We start from the raw sequence: 12401 nt of genomic DNA, 5'->3' as shown, positions 1-12401 counted from the left end.
GATATAATATTTTTTTGTCTCTAAGCCACCATAGTCATGCTATGGCTGCAGATAAAAACTTAGGAATTAGCAGACTGTTGAATGATTTAGAGTTTTTGATAATATATATTACATATGTAAACTCTCAAGTATGAACTACTGTTAGCCATTGAGGCCTGCTGCTAAAGAGCAAAGCTACTGAAAGTCCACTACATATACATAGGTAAATTAGGTGAAAAACAAACTGACCCATTATTTGTTTGCAACTGCAAATGTAGATCCCCTGCAGGAAAAGAATAGAAATCAACAAAATACAGTTTCAGGATTATAACAATCACAGTCCATATTCAACTACTGTGAAAATTATATTTTAGACTACTTACTTAAGGAAATAACAATTTTAGCTACTAACCTTTGGACCAAGATTCGAAAGCAAAGACTCCGGCATTTCAATACCAACAGCCAAATGAATCAATTGTCAAAGAAAAAAAAAACAGCCAACTGAATCATATCTTAATAACAAAAAAAATGTTGATTACTAACCCAGCAAACTGTTAAAGCTCAAGAAAGAAAAACATGGCAAATAAATAAACCAACCATTGAATGTTGTCTCTGCAGTGACGCTAATTATGAATGTTTAAATTTCCTACTCTGTTCACATCTCTGCCTGGTCCAATCAACTTGATTATAACAAAATTCCAATGAGATAGCAACGAGGGTTGTTTTTATTTCACATACTCAGATGAATGACAGAAAACTTTGAATTCATAATATGTTAGTAACTGCAAAAAAAAAGCTCACAGGTCAAATTGCTTACCTTGTCAAAAATAGTAAACTTTGCTCTGAACCCGATACAAACTGTATCCTGGATATCTTCATTGCTGCCAGGCTCTTGACGAGCAAATTGATTATTACATGGGAATGCAAGTATCTCAAGGCCTACAAGTAAGAGTGAAAGGAAGACAAGGAAAATGAGATAAATTCATTTTGATAAAACATAATTTTTTATTATTATTTCAGATATGATTCTGCATGAGAACCCTTTAGTCAAAGAACAAATCTTTCTCTCTATATATACTTCTCGTACAAGACATTTAGCTCTTTGTTTCTTCTTTCATTTCACTTGCTTGCTCGCTGCCATTTTTTACCACTGTAGATCTGCTGGATGGGATCTGGAAAAAAAAACAAAATTGCTATTAATGACATCAGCTGGAATATCTTCTGCAGGACAGCAAGCTATTACCGTCAATCTAAAAAGTCACTAACTCGCACAAAGCCAAAGGGCGCCTAGCTCAAATGGTTAGGTTTCCCGGCGGCACTCCTCAGGTCCTGAGTTCGACTCCCCGTGGGAGCGAATTTCAGGCTGAGGTGAAAAAAATCCCCTCGCCCGTCACATGTGCCAAAGCGCAGTAATGGTCTGGCCCAGAGTCTGGTCCGGCCTGTGGATCTCCGTGTGTGTGCCTTGAGTGTCGCACGGCCTAGGTCCGGCAGACGTCTTCTCACTGGCCAATGATACCACTGCGTCAGGATGTGGACGGGGTTCGGGGGTTTTCTCGATCTGTGTGAGAAGATCTTCTTCTTAGTAAGAAAACCCGGGGGCGTCATAACCGGCCCGCAGGTCGAGTTTTTTTTTCACTAACTCGCACAAAAGATCAATAATGTAAATTGAGTAGAAAGGTCCTACCAGTACATGTAGGTATTACATGGAGGAAGTCGTGCTGGTGGACATTATCCATCATCTAGGTATTACAGCAAAATGGCTTCGATTCCATTACTAGCTACAGTGACTTATCATCTCGGCAAGGCATGCTGGTGGACAATGCTCCATCATCCCGTCCCCGCACATGCATCTGCATACCCATATCAGATTTTAAGTGAAAAAATAGAAAGCTTTAACCTACGGAGAAGACAACTTGCAGCCGATTTAATTGCCCCTCTCAAATATTCTGTAGCAAATCTTCCAAGGCCTCTCAAATATCTTCCGTACCAAATCTCTCAAATATTCTTTCATGATGCGGTAGAGAGTACCTTGCAGGCTGTCGGGGGGGCTCCTAGCACCGCCGGGGGCTAGCCCCGCCCTTCCGCGTGCTGCGGGGGATCGTCGCGTGCCTCCCGCACGCCGCCGGGGTGGTCACCGCCCTCCCGTGCGCTGCCGGGGGTGACCGCGCGCCCTCCTCCGCGCCGCCAGGGTGTGGCCGCGCCTTCGCAGGGGCTTCCCCGCGCCCGCGCCGCCACCGTGCATGCTGTCTACCGCCGGTCTTCGCTAGCTCGCCTTCTCACGGATGATTGAAACCCTAGCTCCTGTGCCTCCGGATTGGTGGGAGGTTGGATCTGAGGCGGAGCCGCGGAGGTGCTCCATCACCAGGTAAACGCGCGTATCGTAGCGTTGAGTTTTTTTTAGGGTCATGCGCGTGGGAGGTCCGCAGGAGGGCGATGGAGGGCAGACACACTAAACATGAGACGTCGGATTTGGATGAATAATGAGAGAGAATGGCTAAGAGATAATCTGGTACATCCGTTTTGATGGTGTTATATTTTCTGGGTGCATTTATGGATGTGGATGTAGCATAGGTCATGACTGTGGAGCAGGCATTTGTTGTGTGGCTGTAGATTTATTCTAACTGGTGTATTATAGGGTGGGGTAGATTAGTAGGAATAAAGATTTTGATAAAAAAAAATATTGTCAAACAATTTTTTTAATTGGTTATCTAAATATAGACATCTTCTATTCTAATTTCTCGCTAGTTAAAGATAGAGAGGGAAAATAGCTCACTAGAGTTGCCATAAGATATAGAAGCTGTTGAAAAGTAGAAATATATATAAAATGGTTTTTCTACAGATGACTTCAAATGGTGATTTAGAGATTGGGGTTAGAAAGACTCTGGGAGATGCTTAATTGATTTACAGGGAAAAAAATTCACATGCATTATGTCAGGATCCAATTCCAGATCTGGACCCACGAGTAGAGAACATACTTTTGGTATTTGGCTTTAGTCTCAGCCAGATTTAGGCCAAAAACTAAAGAGAGAATTAATCCGGGTTGGAGCCACCAACCGGGACTAAAGTCCCGGGTCCAAATCTGGCCGAGACTAAACTCCCCTACCGATTAATTCTCTCTTTAGTCGTGGATCCAAATCTGGTCGAGACTAAAGCCAAAAACCGAAAGTTGACTTATACCAGAAAAAGTTGTGTGAAAGTCGTAAGCCCCCGCCATTATCGGACTATGACCGCTCTCTCGACAAGTCATATAAGGCGGCGAAGAAAGCAAAGAGAGCAGAGAAAGATGTTGCACAGCTCGGACAACAATCTTTGCAATCAATCGACCCGCTAGTTGTAATTAAGAATGACTTAGGAATCTATCTCACTTCTATTTAACTTAGACTAGCAATTGCTATTTTATGGAGTTTCTGTCTGAATGTTAAACTTATCAATTATTAAACTTATCATATACATCTATCTTTTGGATTATCCCTGTTTAGAGTAAGTGATTTGTTACTTGATAGCATCATAAGTATAAGTTATCAATCTCTTTAATGCCACCCTCCCTCGTAGTAGTAAAATATAAATAACAATATCTAGAATACTCCCGATGAAATACTACAAATGGTAATCTATGCGCCTGTAGAATTCATAATATTCTATTTACACTCACAAACACCAGCAGTCGGCGGGGTTGTCGCCGTCGATGTGGAAGCACTCACGGGACGAAGAGTAGTAGTCGATGTCATTGGAATCGTACTCCGGGACGTTCCCTGAGAGGATCTCGAGGAAGGTGAGCAAGGAGGGAACATCGGTCCCCACCACGCCGGAAAGGATGGCACCACGTGGCGCCTCCTAGCTAATGAGGTGCTCCAGCTCTAGCTGGAAGGACGCAGCAGTGTTCTCGGTCCCGAAGACTCTGGAAGATATAGAAGCTGTTGAAAAGTAGAAATATATATAAAATGGTTTTTCTACAGATGACTTCAAATGGTGATTTAGAGATGGGGGTTAGAAAGACTCTGGGAGATGCTTAATTGATTTATAGGAAAAAAATTCACATGCATTATGTCAGGATCCAATTCCAGATCTGAACCCACGAGTAGAGAATATACTTTCTGTCGGGTTCATAAACCCGGGGTCCCTCATGGACCTGCTTCCCAACAAAAGCTCGGCCCAGCAGACGACGTGGCGAACGACGTGCAAATCTTGGGCCGGCCCAAATACCTAAATGACATGCCAGAAGGGTGATCTAATCTCCGACCGGAAGGCCTGGCCAGGAGGAACGACGCCCGCTTCCGACTCTGGCCCGCCTCTCCGACCAGAAGGCCTCGCTTCCAACTCCGGCCCGCCTCTCCGACCGGAAGGCCTAGCCGAGAAGGAACAGCGCTCGCTTCCGACTCCAGCCCGCCTCTCCGATCGAAAGGCCTGGCCAAGGACGAACGTCGCTCGCTTCCGACTCCAGCCTTTGGCCCGCCTCTCCGACCAGAAGGCATGGCTGAGAAGGAACAGCGCTCGCTTCCGACTCTGGCCCGCCTCTCCGATCGGAAGGCCTGGCTAAGGAGGAACGTCGCTCACTTTCGACTCCGGCCCGCCTCTCCGACCGGAAGGCCTGGCCAAGGAGGAACGTCGCTCGCTTCCGACTCCGACCCGCGTCTCCAACAGGGGATGCACCGAACCTCTGCTTGCAGCTCTTCTCCAACTGGCGCAGTCGAAGCCGGCTGGGACCAACCGACCGGAGATGCCCGCTCGGTGAGGACCCAGGAAACGGATAGAGCAAGTAGGGCAGAGCGCTCAAGTCAAACTCAATACCAATGACCGTACCCTGTACACCTGCAGGACAGTACCGAAAGGACATGTCAGAAGGATGCCCTGCAACCTTCCAGGCATGTCAGAACCCAAGCAGTGTTGCGGGCGCCGATGTTTATCCTACAGTGTTGTGGGCGCCATCAATTCCAATACCAGGCGAACACGGTAAAACCCCCCACATGCCTCTGGGCATCAACAGTGTTGTGGACGCCGTCATTTGCCATACATAGTGAATGCGGTAAAACCTGCCACATGCGTCTGACACAAACAGTGTTATGGGCGCCTACAATCATCTTGTACCCGACGGCGTGGGCAACAAGACTTAGTAGACGTACTCTCTCTCACTTGTAAGGCCGTCCCCTTCATCTATAAAAGGGGATGCGCTCTCTCCCAATACGGTTCAGCCACCAAGAACAACTCCCAGACTCTCCAACGATTCGAACAACCGACGATCGACTCACTCTCTGCTAGCTTTAGACACTCTAAAGCTACACAGAGCACACGCTCGAATACTTAGCACATGTAGGAGCTCCCGTCGCTCTCGGCCCTTCAGTCGGGAGTCCAACTGGACCTCTTGCACCCCCCATCTTTCTCTCTCTCGTTTTTAACCCCACAGCAAACTTCAAGCACCTGGGCTCAGGAATAAAGTCACTGACCGACTCAAACTGGATGTAGGGCACGTTGCCTGAACCAGTATAAACCCTGTGTCATTGAGTGCTAGGCCACATCCGATCACAACGTATGGCAAAACTATAAATATTTACGTGTTGGTCACTTTCTGCACCGACACTTTTGGTTTTTGGCATTAGTCTTAGCCAGATTTAGGCTAGGAACTAAAGAGAGAATTAATCTGGGTTGGAGCCACCAACCGGGACAAAAGTCCCTGGCCCAAATCTGGCCGAGTCTAAAGTCCCCTACTGATTAATTCTCTCTTTAGTCGCGGACCCAAATCTGGTCGAGACTAAAGCCAAAAACCAAAAGTTGACTTATACCAGAAAAAGCTGTGTGAAAGTCGTAAGCCCCCGCCATTATCGGACTATGACCGCTCTCTCGACAAGTCATATAAGGCGGCGAAGAAAGCAAAGAGAGCAGCGAAAGATGTTGCACATCTCGGACAACAATCTTTGCAATCAATCGACCCGCTAGATGTAATTAAGAATGACTTAGGAATCTATCTCACTTCTATTTAACTTAGACTAGCTTTTGCTATTTTATGGAGTCTCTATCTGAATGTTAAACTTATCATGTACATCTATCTTTTGGATTATCCCTGTTTAGAGTAAGTGATTAGTTACTTGATAGCATCATAAGTATAAGTTATCAATCTCTTTAATGCCACCCTCTCTCGTAGTGGTAAAATATAAATAACAATACCTGGAATACTCCCGATGAAATACTACAAATGGTAATCTGTGCGCCTGCAGAATTCTTAATATTCTATTTGCACTCACAAACACCTGCAGTCGGCGGGGTTGTCGCCGTCGATGTGGAAGCACTCACGGGACGGAGAGTAGTAGTCGATGTCATTGGAGTCGTACTCCGAGACGTTCCCAGAGAGGATCTCGAGAAAGGTGAGCAGGGAGGGAACGTCGGTCCCCACTGCGCCAGAAAGGATGGCACCACGTGGCGCCTCCCAGCTAATGAGGTGCTCCAGCTCCAGCTGGAAGGACGCAGCAGTGTTCTCGATCCCGAACGGTAGATCCGGGAGGAAGTACTAGAGGCGCTCAGGAGGTGGGAGCACCTCGCCCGTGGCGATATGACAGTGGACGTTGGGCAGCATGTAGAACATCTGGCATCGCTCCGACACGGTGGGATTCGAGCCTAGGTCATGCCCGATCTGCCGAGCCAGGACCTCGAGATCCGCTCTCAAGAAGCCCAGCGGGGGAGACAACGCCAGGGACTCCTTGAGCGGCTGAAGCGCTCCACGCGTGCAGCCTTCATCCACGAAGGATGTCACATCACCGTCCATCGCCGATGGGGGAGAGGAAGCGCGGACGGAGACAACAAGGCGCGATGCCGCTTGAGGGGTTCTGCAGGTAGGGGAGAGGAAGCGTTGCAGAAGGGGCATGGAGGAGAGGAGGCACCGCATAAAGCGCGGGGCGGACGGAGGCAGCGAGGCACGATGCGGGTGGAGGTTTTTTTTCATTAATCATCAATTTGACGGGAACCGGCAAAGTAATCCAGAGAGGCCAAATCCATACGTGGGCACGCACCCACGTGGCAGCACCAGATTGGTCAACAGTAATCAAACAGTAACTGGAGCTTTGCCCGTGAGCGGATCCTACGCGCTATATGAAGTTTCATATATAACATAGAGTTCGGGAACTAAAAACTGAAACAAAAATACGGATGTTATTTGAATACTATAGACCAAAATGCATTAACATTGTTCACTTATATGGAACAGAAATCTTGTGCATTTAGATGCTATTATGGTATAAGTTGTGAGGCAAGGTAGATGTAATTAATTCCATTGTCTAGTAGTGTTACATTATCATCATGCATACATTCATGGAGAAGTCGTACTGCTAGCTCCGCCTGGTCACTCCTTGGCGTTCACATGGTGTAGACCATCCAAAATTTAGTACTCGACTTAAGGTGAGTCTCGTACAAACGTTTCGGTTTCATATTCTCTCAATAAATATTTTAGATGATAAATCAGAATCACTTCGTGAGATCACTTATATGATAGACTGGATTCGGACTTAGAAGAATATTTTTTTCTTAGAAAAACATATAAATTAAAATATGCTTCATAAAAAATCTTAAATTGTTTTATGGGCAGAAAACAACAATGCAACTGATTTTAATTTGTTACACTAAAAAATAATTATAAATAAATAGAATACAATTTCTAGAAGAGAAGGGAGACAAAGGAAATGGTACTAGAATCACTGCAAAAGCAGCATATAGCCGATTAAAGTTCGTGGGCAAAGGAGGAACGTTTGTAGACTGAGACGTTTGAACATTTGCACCGTGTTTTTAGCATTACTCTGGAACAACGATTTTCTCTCACAACAAATCAACATCAGCAGCCAAATTTCAATGAGCCGAACAGGGCCTTGGTCATTTGGCACATATTCTTAGGTTCCATGCAAGAATCCAAAAGAACTCTCCTATTCAAATGTCCCCTTAATATTATTGCTTTGATGTGGACAGTCTGGCGATTGAGTACTAATTATACGTCAACAGTCATTATCGCTATAGATACATCCGGCACTCTGGTATACCCGGAAGATCGATGGCGAGCTAATTAATTATTCAATGATGTGGTAAATAAATTTTGTGGGGTGAGGGAGCAAGCTGCAAGAGACAAGAGGCAAGCGAACATCCCCCCCCCCCCCCCCAACGAGACCCATCTGTACATAAATTTTGTTTCCGAGCGTTTCATTTGATGGAGCCTATGGCATTGTGCCTTGAGAACCTAATAATTTGGTACCCAGAATGGCCGCAAGCCGCGGCACCATTGGCTTCATGCCACAATATACAGGGCACCGTTACCGGTGGATATGTTCCCGTTCTTGGTCTCTCCAACATCGTCAAGAGAGGTACACCTCACCCACGGCGATGACATGTCGTGCAACTGCAACGGCTGGGCCATCCCAAAATCGACAGTCAAGATGGTGCCAAAAAAAAACAGAGGTGGCCTGTGACTGCACAGCCAACATAGAAGGATGTGGAGAACAGAAGCGCTAACCGGACTATTGTGGGATGCGTTCGGAGAAGCACCGCGCGGCGAGTCGGACGGCGGTGTCGCGCTGTAGTGGTGCGGCGAGGCTGGCTGTCCCGTGGGCGCCGTTGACGACGGCGACGCCTGTGGCACCTGCACTGAGGGGGTTGTAGCTGCAGCCGGAGAAGAGGCCTGTGCCGAGCGTGGAGGAGAGGCGGGAGGCCGCCTTCGTCGTTGTGCAGCTTGGAACCCAGGCGTGATCACCTGGTCGTCTTCAGGCAGAGCGGCATCGCCAGCATTCGGGGAGCACGCTGGAGAACGAGACAGCTGCTGAAACAGGAATTGCAGCTCGTCGAACACCACATGGCGATAAGTGATAACTTTCCTGGTTTCCAGATTGTAGCACCGGTAGCCCTTGTGGTCTGCGGGGTAACCCAAGAACACGCACGCGACAGAACACGTGCTGAGCTTGTTGGGAGCGGTGGCAGACTGGTGGGGTAGCATAGGCAGCCAAATACACAGAGGTGTGCATAGCTCGGAGGCTTGCCGAAGAGGAGTTCATGGGGCGTGGTGGTGCCAGTGGCACGACAAGGGCGCCGGTTTAGAAGATAGGTGGATGTGGCCAGGGCCTCCGCCCAGAACGCAGGCGGGGCGTGCGCGTGCAAGAGCATGGCGCGGACACTGTCATTGAGCGTTCGCAGTGTGCCAGGGCTCTGATGTGAGAGCCAGGGCGATCTCTATCCACTGCAGCCGCCTTACCGTTTTGTGCAGAGGTATACGGGCAAGAGAGGCGGAAAGCGATGCCGTTGTCCTGGAAGTATTTGCGGAGGGTGAAGTTATCGAATTCGCGTCCATTATCAGTCTGGAAGCTAAGAATAGGCAATTGGAATTGGCGAGAGACATATGAACAAAATGACAGAAATGTAGGAACGACATCAGATTTGTTCATGAGGGGAAATGTCCAGACATAGTGAGAATAGTCATCGATTATCACCAAATAAAATTTGTTGCCTGAAATGCTAGGTACAGGAGACGTCCATACGTCTGAATGAAGCAATTGAAAAGGGAAATAGCTAACAGACGATGATGAACTAAAGGGCAGCCGCACATGCTTCCCTAGCTGCCAGGCATGGCAAGTGTGAGCTGCGGACTTTGTACAGCTAAACGGAAAGGAACGCAGCGCGGCGGCAAGCTGGTCGCGGCCCAGGTGTCCCAGACGCTGGTGCCAGAGGTCGACTGAGGCAGTGGTGGCGTGGAGAGCTTGGTGTGCCGGCAGCTGCAGTGGATAGAGATCGCCCTGGCTCTCACATCAGAGCTTCACCTGGTGGGTATGAAGATCCTTTATGGAGAACCCATTCGGATCGAATTCAACAGACACAACATTGTCACGAGTTAGCGAGCGAACCGAAATAAGATTTTTGATCAAGGAAGGTGTGACAAGAACATTGCGAAGAGCAAGGGAAGAGGAATTAGTGGGAATGGAAGAAGCGGCCAGATGGGTAACTGGCATGGAGGTGCCGTTGCCCACGGTGACCGAACCGGAAGGGGCGAGAGGGTGGACAGTATGGAGGTTACCAGGTGCAGAGGCCATGTGCGACGAAGCTCCAGTGTCCAGGAACCAATCGGAGTTCCCGGTGCCAGCCGGTGGAACGCCAGCGCTCGCGAGAGCAGCAAGCAGGGCGTTCGGCTCGTACGTGGGCGGCGTTCTAGGGTAGCCGATGTAGGATCCAACGGGCGGGGTGTTGTACGACGGCGGGGGCGGCGGCGCGGCGACGAAAGCCTGCTGGTTCGGCGTGCCGGGACGAGGACCGAGCACACCGGACGCTAGCGCGCGGAAGGGCATGGGCCACGCCAGGACCATGCCCTGCCACGGGTTGTAGCCGGCGGCCCACGGAGTGTTGGGGAAGTTGGGCCGCGGGCCCGTAGAGGGTGGACCAGTGTTGGTGGCGGGTGTGCCGCCGTTCTGGCCATTGCCACTACCGCGACGGCGCCGGCCGCGGTTCCCGCCGGAGTTGCTGCCGTAGCCGTTCTGGTGGCCGGTGTTGCCACCGCCCGGAGGAGGACCACCGTGAGTGCCGCTGGAGGGAGGGACGGCAGAAGAGGATGCACCGGGGTTGGTGGAGCGGGCACCGCCTTGGGCGACCATGGCGTGCTGCGCCGCTAGCTTGCCGTGTTGGCTCTCGTAGAGCTCCTCCAACAGTAGGAAGGAGCGTGCCGAGAGGAAGGTGTGGGGTGGTTGTTTGGAGGTGATGGTGGAGATGGTGTGGCGGTACTTCCCGTTCAACCCGCGCAGCATGTTCAGGACCTGGGACGGTTCAGACACCGTCTGGCCGAGATCGCGCAGCGCGTCGGTGAGCTCCTTCAGCTTGGCGATGTAGTCGGTGATGCTGAGGTCCCCTTGGTACAGGCTGCGGTATTCGGCCTCCAGGTACACGGCGCGGTGCATCTGGTGGTCGCGGAAGAGGTCGATGATGGCGGCCCAGATGGTGAAGGCGGTGGCGCCGGGAACGCGCACGATGCGGAGGACATCGCGCGACACCGTGTTGTACATCCAATTAACCAGGCACTGGTCGGTCATGACCCTGTCCCGATCGGCTCGGTTGGCGTCGGTGGGCACGGCGGCGAGGTGAGACTGGAGGCCGAACTTGCCGACGACGGAGTCGAAGAAGCACCGCCACTCGGGGTAGTTCGGATTGATGATGTCGAGGATCGCCGGGACGTGGGACTTGATGTTAACCGTTTGGAGGGAGACGGGAGCATGGGGTGGGGGTGGTGGTGGAGCGTCGGCGCCGGAGGGATGGACCGGCGCAGTGAAGGAAGCACCGGAGGAGGAGGAGGAAGCAGGGGAACCACCATGGTCGGACTGCTCGAACTCGAACAGGGGATTGACATCCATGGCGGGCAGCGGAAGAGGAGGTGAGAACCGGGCGACAGGGGATCAAGCCCGAGCTGATACCATAAAGCAGGATTAGATGAACCTCGAATTGTATTGATCTCAAGAGTTCATACTTATACATGTACAGACTCAGCAACCTCTCCTACAAAACTGCTCTACGCGCGGTCATGGCCTGCGGCGTAGCGGCTAAGGCGGAGGCGCGGCGTGCGCGTCGTGCGCGGACGTGCGTGGTGTGCGAGTGCGCGTGCTGACCTTGCGGTCTTACATGCAGTGCGGACACCGGTATACATGGTTCCGTTATCATTCATCTCGGAGAGGGAGAAGAGCCTGGAGACGCTGCACGTGGCCCTGCATTTAAACAGCAAGGTGAAGGTGCTGATCCTGGCCGACATGTACGCAGGCAACACGTCGGCGGCATGTGCATGGAGGACAGCGGCTGCATCGATGGTTGCTTCGCTCCCAACGCCAATTTCTCGGTCATCTATACGTCTCAACCAAGAAGCAGGTGGAGAAGCGGCAAACTCGTAGGACGGTGGTTTACCAGAACAGCCTAAGGATCGGCGAGACCGAGTGTCCCACTGCCGAAGGTAGGGAACTCTGGAACTTGTATTTACATTCCACTTGAAACAATTCCAAATCATAGTAAATTTTAGGTTGCATTCCATATCAGAGTAAATTTCACAATCCATCCCTTTCCGAAGCATAGTAAATTTCACTTCCCCGTTCCAGGTCATAGTAAGTTTTGTGGTCCATTCCGCTCAAAAGCATAGTAAATTTTGCATATGTCGTACTCGCAGTAAAATTGTAGTATGTCCATCTTGCAGTAAATTTTGCATGTCAGCCAAATTTTCATGCGTCTAAGCCATGGTAAAATTTCAGACTAACTGATAGTAAATTTTTAAAATTTACAAGTCAAGGCTGTTCCTTTCATATTTTCTTCGTTTTCCTAGGAGACACCATGCAAGTGAGGGGGAGGGCGGAAGGGCAGCCGGCGCGCCGAAGTCATGGGTGGGCCGGACACGGAGGCGCCGGCATAAAAGGAAAGAGGACGTACGGTATGTTGGATGTGAT

General features: G+C 49.9%; 1 protein-coding gene across 1 annotated transcript; it reads right to left on the bottom strand.

The window, feature by feature from the left end:
- Positions 1 to 9451: 9451 nt before the first annotated feature.
- On the bottom strand, positions 9452 to 11394 carry LOC136471803 (uncharacterized). The gene is made up of 2 exons (XM_066469550.1): positions 10010 to 11394; positions 9452 to 9773 (listed from the first exon to the last, which is right to left on the bottom strand). Exons 1-2 carry the CDS (start codon positions 11328 to 11330, stop codon positions 9739 to 9741), a joined length of 1356 nt encoding a protein of 451 aa, XP_066325647.1. The 5' UTR covers positions 11331 to 11394; the 3' UTR covers positions 9452 to 9738.
- Between the last annotated feature and the right edge of the window lie 1007 nt (positions 11395 to 12401).

The sequence above is a fragment of the Miscanthus floridulus genome, chromosome 8 (genome assembly GCF_019320115.1).
Source record: "Miscanthus floridulus cultivar M001 chromosome 8, ASM1932011v1, whole genome shotgun sequence".
Classification (NCBI taxonomy): Eukaryota; Viridiplantae; Streptophyta; class Magnoliopsida; order Poales; family Poaceae; genus Miscanthus; species Miscanthus floridulus.
Note: the sequence above shows the minus strand (reverse complement) of the source record. Positions and strands in the feature narration are given on the sequence as shown.

What these genes read in the sequence shown, in the direction of transcription:
- LOC136471803 (XM_066469550.1), bottom strand. Translation starts at nt 11,330, where the DNA reads ATGGATGTCAATCCCCTGTTCGAGTTCGAGCAGTCCGACCATGGTGGT. An exon ending in GCACATGGCCTCTGCACCTG is followed by an intron (nt 9,774 to 10,009) that starts GTAACCTCCATA and finishes TTCTCCATAAAG; the next exon opens with GATCTTCATACCCACCAGGT.